Raw genomic sequence first — 12,974 nt, forward strand, 5'->3', positions numbered from 1 at the left:
TTGGCAATATTTAAGTCACATTATAATAAGGTGAATCAGCTGTTGTTAAATAAAATGGTTAATTAATATCTTCTTTTCTTCCTTATTTAGCAGCTGAAGGTTCTGAAACACAAGACAAGAAAGTCACTTCAGGACAAAACAACACTGGAACTAAGCCAGGTATGCCATTCCACATGCTCCATGTTATAAGGCTGTTTGCCTGAATGTTGTATGGAAAACAGCTGGCTTAGGAACTTACAAAGTTTTTTACTTTTGTACCTCTCTTACTGTTTCAGTCAAAACGGTGTCAGTGACTGTTTGTATTTAGTTAGGCTGGAATCTGTGATTGTTTGCAAAGACGCAAAACGAAAAGAACCTACTTTTATTTTAGTACAGCTTAGGAATGAGGGTTGGGAAGTGAGATAAGACAACAGAAGCCACTGTACTTGTATCTGTGCTTGAATGAGAATTATCTGCTGTAGGCAAAGATTTACGGCTTTTATATAAATGTGCTTCTGTTGAGGCATTTCTTCACTTACCACAAAACATGCCACGTTCTGTAATGTACTCTGTGCAGCAGGCAGATATTTCTCGTTGCTTCACCATACCCGATTGTGTGGATTTAATTCACTGTTCACTTACACAGTTGAAAGTGTAGGTACTAAAATGCCTAATGCAGTCCTTGGTGCCCTGGGTCTGTTCCAGTTGCGTGCTTAGACTAAGATCCAGGAGAGCCCTTAGATATTTAAATTCTGCTTGTACTGCAATTCGGGTACCCAAGCTTAAAATATGGAGTTAATAATGATTTTGTTTAGGTGCCTTGGAAAGCATAGGTGCTTGTGTTGCTGAGAACTAGGCACACTGTAAAGCATTCGCTTTTCAACTCCTTGACAGTTTGGCAGCTCAGTGACTGTTTTGTACTGACAGACTCTTCTCTATCCCCAAATGGGGTACCTTTGGTCTACCTCTCCAGAGGGAAGGAATCCCAGTGCTGTCTGTGTTCAGATCACACCTTGCACGCTCTGCCAGGCAGCGCTGGGTCCTGCACAAAGCACAGTATTCATGGCTGCTCTCAATCAGAAAGGCAGTGGGAGAAAGAGGAGAAAATAAAGATAACATTACCTGCTTCCACAGCAAAAACAGAGCTCTTGATGTTGGACAGTGTTCAATACCCACTTTATCCTTTGGTAGTTTAATCCAGTTTTCATTTCTCAGGAGGATGTCCTGGCTGTTCCTATGTTCCCTTGATCTATGCTGGTGTGTAGAGAGGAATGCAAAATTCTTGGGGTGGGAGAGAGGGAAGGCACAGGCATATGTCTAGAGTTTAACTCTACACCCAGCCTGATGGGAATCCATGTTGAAGAGAGAGCTTCTGAGAGATGGTGATTTGGTTTTTGTTTGTTCAAGGTTTGTTGTTGGTTTTGATTTATACTGCATATGAATTTTGTGTCAAACTGTTTTAGTTAAAAAAACAAACTGGTTTGCAGTGGAGCAGTGACAGCTGTCACTATGAACCATGTCCTCATCGCCTGGAAGGTGTCTGTAGAATGAACAAATATTGGAAGTCCAAAGCAACTTTGAACGTGTGCATGGCAGTGCAAAGGGAGCTAGACAAAGGGAAGAGGGTTTGAGATCCAAGCAATGCATCTTTTCAAGTAGTACCATGGCTTACATTTCTTTCTCCCGTGGGTTAGTTCGTAGGTGTGAACTGACATACAAACTGACTGTTGCTTTCCACTTGATATCCCTTTTAGTTTCTTTAGTGTGAGAAATTAGCACCCTAGGAGTCAAGGGCAAATGGGAGAGAGGTGTGATCTGAACACAGCACTGGGATTCCTTCCCTCTAGGGAGGTAGACCATTCATGAGAAGAGATTGAGAAGATTATAGATAGAAATGACGAATAGTAGTTGTGTGACTTTTGAAGCCACAGTGAGTGCAGTTGATAGTTTGGGCCACAGCAACTGGCCTTATGTTCTAAGTGCATATGACAATTGTTAATTTAGCAACTTAATTTCTACAAATGTCAACTGTGCTTAAGAGTTCGTTGAGAATTATATAGTAGATTGCAAACTTACTTTTCCCTTTTGGTAATATAATTAAGGACCAAAACCCACTGACGTTTCAGTGCTGAATTTCTGTAAAATACTGTTTGTAGCTTGTAAGCTTTTCAAAATTAAACTATTAACTTATGAAAATGAATTTTGAACTTGTACTCAAGTGTTATAAGTTTATGGAAAAAAACTGTTTTCATACGTAATTTAGAAGCTTAATTTCCAGCAGCAGGTAGAAAATTAATTTCCCCTTTATAGAGCTATGGTTTATTTATTTTCCAAACATCCCTCTCATACAAATGCTTAATTCTCTGCCTGTTATGTAAATGTAGTGAAATAGGTTGCTTAGCATGAGTTCCCACATATTGTATCATAACTAAACTGCAGCTTCTATAGCAGCATGTGAGTCTTCCTGGAGTGTTGTCTGTAAGGCTTTGCATATGCCCAGTTATCAATTATTTCTGTAAAAAATGAGGAATTCTTGTAAGATTTGTTGCAACTGACACGTTTCCCATCTTCTTGTGCAGTAACAGAAATATTGCCTGATGATGAATATGAGCAAGAGAGAGTACAAAGTACCTTGTGTGTTTGTTCTGTGTGTTATTCCTACTGAATAAGGAAAATGCCAGTCCTGCAGATATTTGTATGATGGGTTGTTAGTGAGTAGAGACATGAGAAATGAAATGGGGAGCATGCCCAGTGAACCCAGTGAACCTTCTTGTTTTGCCACAATTTGAAACTATTGATGCTATGCACTAAGGGTGCTAGCAGATCACTTGGACTCAGAATACAATTGTTGGAGGTTGGGCTTGTAGCCAAACTATGAAGGATCATTTTCAAGGCTCAGAAAAGACGTTTGAATTATCAGTGTAAGATTTACACTGATAATATATGCTCCAACCTCTAGCAGAGCAAATGCAATGATGGTCTGCTACAAAGGTATTATCCCCATCTTTGTACTAATATTGATTTAGCTCTTTATGATCCCAAATGTATGCAAAATAGCTTGTTACTGAAGACCTACTTACAGTATGCATAGCCTGCAACTTCATGTGAATTCTCTAGGATTGTTCTAAAATCCTGGGGTGTTGGGAGAGGGGCTGTTCATGCGTGAACACTATCAGGTGTGTGATATAGAAAAAATAATTGGATATCTTCGAAGAAAGTGGCAGAGGGCAACTTTAAAAATTTATTTTATTCCTTCCATTGCTTATAATTAGGAATTCTTAAGGGAGACCTTTTCAGTTTGCCTGTCCATGTAACCCTCCTGCCTCTTTGAAGAATTGTTTCTTCTCCCCGATAGGGAAATCTCTCTTCTCAAGAAAGGGGGGGAAAAACCCAACTGAAAGGATATTCTGAAAGAAGCAGGTTTTTACATTATTCCCCAGTGTCTCATCATTTTCTGTCAACTCAATGTTACATCGACTTTGCTGACAGCCCTTGAAGGGAATCCTAGTTTTCCAAGGGAATTCATATTGAATGTGCATTATTCCACAAGCACTAATTACTCATGCTACAGAAATTCATGTTTTGTGAATCTTGTGTGCCAGTCACGAGAGAGAAGGAATACTATTACCCTTTTGACCTGTGTCTGCATGCTAAAGAGACTGCATGCGAGCCAGCACGCTTCTTAACATCAGCCAAATGTTAATCTGTACCATACAATGGACAAATCTATGTGATGGCATGGCTAGGCGTGGTTTCATAAATGGCAACACTGTTGTGCTGTTCAACCAGCATTACAGTTTTGATCTGTAACTGGGTGATGGATTACCTTTGTCTTTGCTGGGGACTTGTTCCTGTTTTGCACCTTTCATTGTGGCTATCGTGTTTGAAGGTTCTTCCTGCCAACTATGCAATGGGTTTTCTCCTTGCAGTTGTTACTTTGCATTGCTGTTAACACCCTTAATTGGGGCTCTAGTCTGTCGTTGCTGAGATGATAGTTTTTCACTGAGGGTTCAAGAGCAAGCCGAAGTTGTCAATGAACTGGTTCATCCATCATCCTTACGCAGAAACTTCTGTTGGAGTATGGAATGCTCATTATTGGGGTTTTTGTCTAATTCAAATAACTATTCAAAATTAGTCTAGCACATCCTCACTTCAGAGGTGTATTTTTGCAAATATCTTTAACCCCTGTTTTAGGAGCCATTGTATTGTTTTGCTAGTAACTTTCTTCATAAGTATGCAACCTATATACATATATGCTGACTGTATGTTTTTACAAGTTGCTTGTGTATTCACACTGAATAGTGAAAATGCTATATTTCTTGTGCACTTTTATGGTGACAGTATTCTAGGTTGTTCTTTATCTTAAAATACTTAAAAACTGCGTTCCCCTCAATACTAAAATAAATGAGACCATTTATTTATACTCAGAAATCTTTTCAATTTTTCTGTGGGGTTTTTCGTTTACTTGTGTTCTTATTCAAAGCATACTTTTTCAGTGCTAGTGAAAAAAGCATAAAATTAAGAGCTTTCCAGGTTTAACAGCACAGGCTAAGGATGAGTAGGAAATTGGTTTTGGCAGCATGCTGAGATGAATTGGTTACTTGGACTTTGTTCCCTTTGTTTGGAACCGCTCCATTGCTAAGAGTGGAAGTAGGATGCTAGCTGTTCAGAACTTTATTGTCTTCCAGAGACATCACTGAGCAAGTGATGTTTTTCCAATCAAAGCATGAATTCTTAAAGTCAAGCCTGGGCTCTGACACAGATTTTTTCATATTATCCTTAGTCTTACTGCTGTGATCCAAGTGACCAGTTGTAGATACTCTTAAAGATACGTAGCTTGCTTTCAATCTACAAGGATAGTTGAGGAAGCTGTCGTCTTACTTTTCGGGTATTATAGCAGTCCGTGCATGTGGTGCACTCACTGCTTTTAATGCATTTGTTGGAGTTTTTGACACGTGCACACAAACATCTGTTGAGATCAGTGTCATGCTGTCTTCAGAGGCTCAGCCAGAGCTGCTTCAGAACTACTCAGCCAGATCAGTGCTTTGATCCAAACTGTTTTGCTTGGGTGTTGAGCTTCTTCAGCACTGTGAAATAGGGTTTTTTGGTTGTTCTGATGCAACATTGGTGGGAAGAAGACAGCCACTTTATTATAATAGAATTTCCTGTGGATGCATTTTGGAGAGAGGTTATGGAATAATAGTATTTTGGTATCTTGTCAGAAAGCAGTCAAGTTGTTTTCGGCTTGGAAATAAAACTTCTTCCTGGGTTTTCACAGGCCATAGTCTTGCTGGGTATTCACATTTAAACCTTGGTCTATTCTTTGGGAGTGTTTTACCTCTTAAATGTGAATGCATTCTGATTATCAGTTGTTCTGTGTTTTTTTCATAAGATGGATTTCTGAAAATGTGATCTATTTTGACATTAGAATAATTAGAGTTGTTTAACAGCCATTTTTCTGAAAGTTTGTTTGTGGTAATACTTGATTTTATGCTATGTGCCTAATGTTTTCCCCGTCCCTCTACTTGTAGATCATCCAACAGTACTAAAGGTTGATGACAGGCAACGGCTTGCCAGAGAACGGAGAGAAGAACGAGAAAAACAGCTAGGTAAGGCCTGCTCTGGGGTTTTTTACTGTTTGAGGTTTTTTAATCGACTATCATCTGCATGCAGTGTTTTTGCAAGTTTACTTTCAGAAGCATTCAGTAAAATAATTGTGCTAGATATGCAGTAGTGTCATTCTTAATACACTATCCTATCTTTAAAGTAGATCTTTTAATTCATGCACATCTTGAGATTCATCACCTATTTTATGACTGTGAATGAAAAATGAGTTGATTTCTGAGATCATACAAGGAAACTTCCCTGATTTAAATGGAATTTTGCAGTTTCAGAATATTTTAACAATTAAGATTAGACTGCTTAATATGTTGAATACATCCTTTATTGCCATAAAATAGAATTGCAGAACATGTGTGGTTTGAATTTTTTTTATATAAAATGGGGGCATTTTTTCAGGTAACACCTTTAATAGTTGTCAAATAGATGTGCTCAATACCTTATGTCACCTGTCTATGAGCATATATAACACAGCTCACGTGAATAGTGAAGGTTACTTAACAAGTGATACTGATGGGCATTATATTGAGTATGGTGGTAAGAAAGCTAAGAATTATGTGAAGCCAAATTGATGGCTTTCTGAACATGGTTTATATGTTTGGCTGCCACAAAGTTCTGTGGCAGTTGAGATGTTGGGAAGCACAAGTATTTCCTCCTATTTACATATTCACCCTGATTTCTTTGGATGATGAATTCTTACGACTTGAGAAACCAGAGTTCCTTATTTCCAATTTCTAGCTTCTGAAAGTTTATAGAACTGTATTATAACTCCAGCCAGAGTTATGCTGCTTTTTCTAACCTGAGGAGCCATGATTTATTGTCACCTAGGTCTTGATAGTGTTTTTAGCCTTCACTTTTTTACAGCACCTTACAACATTGCAGTAGCCCTACATGAATCATTAGGATTGTTTTGGAGTGGAAAAGGAAAGATTTGGTTTTGGCTTGCTCAGAGGGTAACATGACAGGATGTTTGCTGATCCCTGAAAAGCTGCTCCTCGAGTTGGTGTGTGTAGGCTTAGTTTCTTCAGGTTCCAGAGCAAATGGATGTTACTGGTCCATTTTAATTAAATTTTCATATATGACAGTTTCAGGTCTTGAGTTAATTATTTTCTCATGTTTGATCCTTGTGTAATAACAGTGCTTTGCTCAAGTGCAGAGAGAGATGCTTTCCTTAAATTTTCCCAGACTTTGATTTTTCTAGCTATTGATAAATGAGTATCTGTTACTGGAAGGACATGACTTCTGTTGAGAAATGTATTATTTTGTGTGACATGTTTTAAAAGCAACATCAGGGGGTTTTATAAGTTGGCACGGAATCCTTCATTTCCAAGTGCGTTCTACATGTCCCTATGATGTATGAGTGTATTGTGTGTTCTTGCATGAAGAATTATTTTGAACTAACAAGAAAATTGAAAGTAGCATTGTACTTTCATCCGTATATTTGTCTGCTAACAGTATGATTTAGGAGCTGTCTCTTGAGATTTGTGTTCCAGTACAACAAAGCAATAATTTTTACTATGGCATGCAACTTTTTTCTTTTTCAGTGTAGAACCTAGATAATCAGTCACTCACATCGTGTGAACCATAGCACAGAAATTCCTAAGCTGTCTCTCTTAAACATTAAGTTGGATAATGTTGTTACATAAATGTGTCTTGCTAAAAATTGGACTTGGATTTTGTTAATATTGGGACATCAATCATGCAACAGTAAAGCAACTGAAGGAAGGATTTTCTTTTCAATAGAAATAAGTTGGATTTAAACTTAATTCCTTTCCTTTTGATTCAGGGGACCTGTCAGGTTTAGCAAAGACTTCTTTTTAAGCAGAAGTTGAGAATTTCAGTCATACCTCAAGTAAAATTATTCTCTGCTTCTCAAAAAAAAAAAAAAAAAAAGGCAAGACAGTGTTCAGTTCTGTAAGTGTAGAGCTGGTAGTAATTTTGTTTTGTATTTTCAGCAACTTGAACTGCAGGAGGTCATGTTACCCATCTTTTCAGAAAAATTAAGTTGTTTTACCCTTCTGTTAAGAACATGTGGAGTACCACATGTGGAGTTTAATAAGGATTACAGTTATTTACTGGACAATATTCTGATGTTACAGGAGCATTGATTTGAGAGCTTTTTTCCTCTCCCTTTTGTTTACTTTCAAGGCTTAATTTTTTTAAGTTCCACTATGCTGTGATGGATTTGACTTTCCTTGTGGTATAATGAGTCGGTGGGTGCTTGCACTCTTGAGGGTTTGCTTGCACCTGGCAATGGTATTTTAACATCTTATTCTACTTAGCACATTTGGGTGTCTAACTCTTGTTTTTAATGAGATTTTAGAGAGTAGGAAAGATCCTGTCATTTTTGTTGTCTGGATAGATATAGCATGTGTAGATAGATATAGCATGTGTAGATAGATATAGCATGCAGTAGAACTGTCAGCTTCTTGGGGATAACATTATGCCACCTAATTGAAGAGAATAAAAAAAACCTACAAAAATTCCCCTTTCAACTTAGTATATTCATATTGGGTTTTGGACCTTTCTTTAGTTAGCATAGAAGGTACACAGGGACACATATGCTATTTCGGCAAATCACACCGTCAAGAAGGAATTATTTTTTTTTTAGTTCCTTCACTGTAGTAAGGGCATTGCTTTTGAAATGCCATCCAAACACTTCTAATATATGAATTCTTCAACACTTTTTCATGTAGTTGATTTTCCATGATTAAAGTTGTACCAATTTGGTGTGGTTTTTTGCTTCAGTTTTTTTATTCTTCTGACTATTTGGTAGTGTATATATTGCTGATATGCACATTCAGACCTTTAGATGATTATTATGGTGTTCTTTACTTTATTCTATAAATAATGGTTCAAGTGTTGTCACTTGCTCTTTAGTGATCAAGTTTTCATTTTTGTACTCTTTCTGCTAGCACTCTTTCCACAGTGCCTATGCATAAAATTAACATCTGTCCTTTAAAATACTAATATCAGATCTCTCTTTGTGAGACCAGCCCGCTTGGGTTTTGTGGGAAGGAAATCCCAAAAGAGGCAGTGGTAGGTGAGGGTGATAGCTGTCAAATGGAACTGTTCTCAGAGGCCAGAGTGAAGGGAGGTGTCACATTTCTGGCTCCAGCTTGGCACTACGGTTCCTTTGCATGTGTCAGGCTGACTGGCTGTGTTCTGACAGAGGGGGCTGTGAGACGTACACATCTTGGAACTGGGTTGTTTGTGAAGGCAAACATGGTCAATGGCCTGGTCAAACTGGAAAATTTTAATAAAAGCCACTGCCTTTTCACCCTCAACTGCCATATTGATTGCATCAGTACTGCCAAATTAAACAGTGCTGAAGAGCATTCTGTGGTGCTAAAGCTTAATTGTTCTTGCTGTTAAAATGTTATGATGGATCCTGGCAGGGTTTTGACTCGATCCAACTAGCTGTCTGCTTGCCGATTCCCTGGCAAAGTTTGGGAATTGGCAAGGAAGGTCCATGGGCTTTTCCTCACCTGTTGATTAAGTGCTGTTGACATTTTGGAGGATAGAAGTTTAGTAGTACAGGGCAAAGTTATTCCATTCCAGTTGGTTTCTGGTTCCATTTGTTAGCATAAACTTGGTTCTCCATAACTGTAAAGAAAAATCAAAATATGTTTTTCAACAGGAAAAGTAACTGGGATTTTAAAATGAGTTTCATTCTGGTAACCTTAGGTAGTGGCCTAGCAAAGAGGAGGTGTTGGAGTTTCGTTGTTATTACTTAGCAGTATCTCAGTCCTGATTCTCGAGAAAACCATTTTAAGTCTTACGTTTGTTCATGTTTTATCTACAATAATCCTGCTTGAAAACTAACCTTTTTTTAATCACAGTTGTGATCCTGACAAGGACACATGGCTCATTTATTTTCTGGCATTGGAAACAAAAGATGGTAATCCTACCTTCTCACTTAATACAGTCCTTAAATGAAGATTTATTAATCTTAGTTTTTATAATATGTCTCAATTTCAAATTGGCTAAATCCACTAAATTCTTAGTACTTAAAATGCATAACCATTAAAATAATATTTTAAAGATCCCATTATCATAGAGATTACTCTCCCTTTTGAAAGTGATCATTGGCAAAATACCACATTAATAAAAATTACAGGTTTTTTTCTGTGACTAAATTCCTTCTGGTGTATTTTCTTCTCTGGTAGCTGGGGGCAGAACTTCATCCAACATTTCCATAGAAAGAAGCCCCACAGAAACTGGGAATTGGTGATCCTAGCCTATGCCTAATTTTGGGATCTCCTGAAGAACTTGAATGTCAAAAGAGTTTGTAAGACAAGGAAACAATTTTTAAGGAAGACTAGCCTGAAAATTCCTGTGATTAATGTCCCTCAGAGCATGATTACTGGGAAAAGGTTGGCTTAGAGAATCTAACATTAACTTCACCTGTAATGATAGCTCTGAAGTTCACCTTCTAATTCGTTCAGTCAGCCACTTCTGTGTAATGTCCCCATTTTTAGGCATGGTTAAAGCATCACTGATCAATTTTACTGCTAATGCCGCAAGGAGGCAATGACAGCGTCAGTGCAGAGCTGGCGATGGGGAAAGGTGAAAGAGCGGTCAGAGGAGAAAGCTGTGGCCGAGGTCAGGGCCGTAAAGTTAGAAAATATAAAAGCTGGAAAGATTGATAAAGTCTATAGGATCTTCACTTAGATAAGCTGTCCATCTAAGGTGGTTGCATAAGGCAGACTGGAAAAGTATGGTGCTAGACTGATCTCCATTTATATAGGCAGTATACTAGAAAAAAAGGGACTAAAGTGAAGAGACAGCAGAAGGGACAGAAAAAGAGGATGTGGCAACACCTTCCTTGCTTCACATGGATAAAGAGAAAATAAAAGCTTTGATACTTAATCCATGTTCACTTTCCCTCACAGCCTAAAACCCCTGCAAAGAATAGCTCTGTGTGTGATTGGGGGAAGAAACTACAAGATTATTTCCACGAAACAAACATGCATGGTTTGCAGCTAATATATTCCACATTAAATTAGTTAATTCCAGTGTAAAATTGGTTGGTTTCAAGTCTTATGTGTCTCTTAAGATCAGAGAGTCTCTTTTGTGATTGACCTTGTTTTCTTTTGCTCTGTTACTCACTTCAGAACTGTCAGAAACACAACCTTAATTATGTTGTTTTGTAATCTAATCCAGCATTACTAGTTTGCAAACAAGGAGAACGTATTAACAGCACATCTAGGGCTCAGTTTCTAAATCCTGTTTTTGTGCTCTGATTTTATGTCCTTGTATCACATGACTGTGTTCAAATGTATTGATTGTACTAAGTAATGAGATAGAAGAAGGATCAGGCTGTGAATTTTCTTTGTATTTTCCAGCTTTAATGTAACTGTTCCTATGGCATTTAAGCTTTCAGCATGCAGATGCTATCTGAATGATGATCAGCCTTTCTTTGAATGATTCTTGCATGTTCTCAGGCAGTGTGTGTTGGTACAAGGGAGAGGAGTATCATGAAGCTCTTAAGGCTCAGGCCCAAGAAAAAACCTTTTTGTGTGACCATACCCATACTGGAGTGCAGAGTTGGCTCAGCACCAGGCAGAGCTCTTAGCAGTTTCTGGAGAAGCCATCCTAAAAGTGGGTATTTCCCCCTTCCACATCCTGCAAATCAGCTGCTCCTTTAAGTTGATCAGACCTTTTAGAGGTATCTTCAGTTTCCTGTAGGCTCCTCTGCTGATTCCTTCTATCATCAAAGCATTCAATGTACGTGTACAGTGTGCAGTGAAACACAGCTTCCTGAAGCACACCTATGTATCCATAATAGAGCTTAATAACCCTATTTCTTTTACTTTAGAGCAGGCATTTTTAACCCTTGAGTAAACTTAAGTTTTTACCCTAGAATACAATTTGTTAATTTCTGTTTGGGGTAGCAGGAAAAAAGCTTCTGCAAATTCATAAATAGGGACATGAGAATGAAATAAAAAGATGATATTTTCAACTTCTTACTTTTCCTGAAAATATCCTCCTATATCTAAGGACACTAACTTATGTCACTGTATATACCTACTGTGTAGGTGGCAAAAACTGAGACCTTAAGTTCACAGAAGAATGTCAGTAGAGCATGTAGGAATTGATACTTGAAAAATAAGTCTAAAAATACCTAAGGTTATTTCTCCATCTGCGGGAAAAGTTAAGTTCATGAAAATAGATATTACACTTTTTTCAGCAGATGTATCATATATCGTGTTTTCATGTTTTTGTTAAATACTTAGTCCAAGCATAAAATTAATAACTTTCTTAAGTTAACAGATGGTTATATGTTTTCTGCTGCCTTTTGCCTGTAGCTTAAAGTTGATGGAAAGAGGTAGCTTTTGTATTTGTTTTGAATCAGATCTATTTTGTTTTAGATGTATTGCAGCTGAACACTTCCATTTACCTTGGTTAATCCATCACTAATGCGAGTTTCTGTTATTGAGCTGTCTTGCCTTATCACAGAAATGTGATTTTTATCATCCCTTCCATGAGGAGCAGAAAGCTGAAGATTAGTGTTCTATCCAGAGGTTCAGCATTCTGATTGTCTTCCCAGCAGTAAAGAGTGACGTGAAAGTTAACTCTTTTACATAAAAATGTTTTCAGCCTTTCTATTCTTGAATTTAGAAGTTCAGATATTCTATTTTCATTACTTTTTCTAAACAGCACAATTGCTGAAGCCTATGGAAATGACCTATGGAAATGACCACAAACAATGCCCCAAGAATGTCTAACCATCTACATTAATTACAGAAAGATTTCCATGTCTTTTATAGGCAAATTAATGTTCCAGTGACATCAGTTAAGGAAGCTGATGGGTTTTTAATTTTTGCATTTTCTTAACTTAATAATTTTCAATGGACAACCAAAGAGCTTTTTCATGCTGGGTTACCATTGTAAGCAGATTCCAAGCACAAAAGATCACAGGATCTGTGGAAGTCTTGTGGCTCACAGCAGCGGCTTGTCTTGATGTGGTCATTAGAGTCTGAAAGTAAGTGACTATTATGTAAAAACCAACATGCTGCAGCTAGATGGGCTTTCATGATGTATACATATATATGCTATTATGCTTCTTAGATAGTCATAGCTTTTTCTAAGAGAATGGATTCTTCAAAACTTCTGGAAAATGGTTTGATTGAATTCCAGTTTTGAACAGCTACATTGTGTGGGTTACTAATGTGTTCAGTAACACGGTGCATCCACTAGTGTTTTTTGGGGTTTGGGTTTTTTTGTGTGGTAGGTTGGTTTGTTTTGTTTGGGTTTTTATTTTTTTTTATTCATTTATATACCACTATGGTGACAGGATGCTATAAGAGTCTAGAGCATTTACTGTGTGAAGGTAGGTCTAACTTAGACTGCAAACTGATGTTGCGTAAGGG

The 12,974-nt window shown here is 37.7% G+C and overlaps 1 protein-coding gene across 7 annotated transcripts in view; it reads left to right on the forward strand.

Annotated features, from left to right (window-relative positions):
- MAP7 (microtubule associated protein 7) overlaps nt 1-12,974 on the forward strand; it is a 117,153-nt gene that overhangs the window by 64,655 nt on the left and 39,524 nt on the right. For 6 of the 7 annotated variants that reach the window (XM_050315489.1, XM_050315491.1, XM_050315488.1 and 3 more), the window contains exons 2-3: nt 91-159; nt 5,511-5,588. In XM_050315489.1, coding sequence (XP_050171446.1) covers nt 91-159; nt 5,511-5,588 — 147 coding nt within the window. The remainder of the gene's footprint in view (nt 1-90; nt 160-5,510; nt 5,589-12,974) is intronic. The other variant, XM_050315487.1, reaches the window with a different exon arrangement.

This window comes from Myiozetetes cayanensis, unplaced genomic scaffold (genome assembly GCF_022539395.1).
Source record: "Myiozetetes cayanensis isolate MyiCay16 unplaced genomic scaffold, myiCay2020 scf2-11, whole genome shotgun sequence".
NCBI classification, from domain to species: Eukaryota; Metazoa; Chordata; class Aves; order Passeriformes; family Tyrannidae; genus Myiozetetes; species Myiozetetes cayanensis.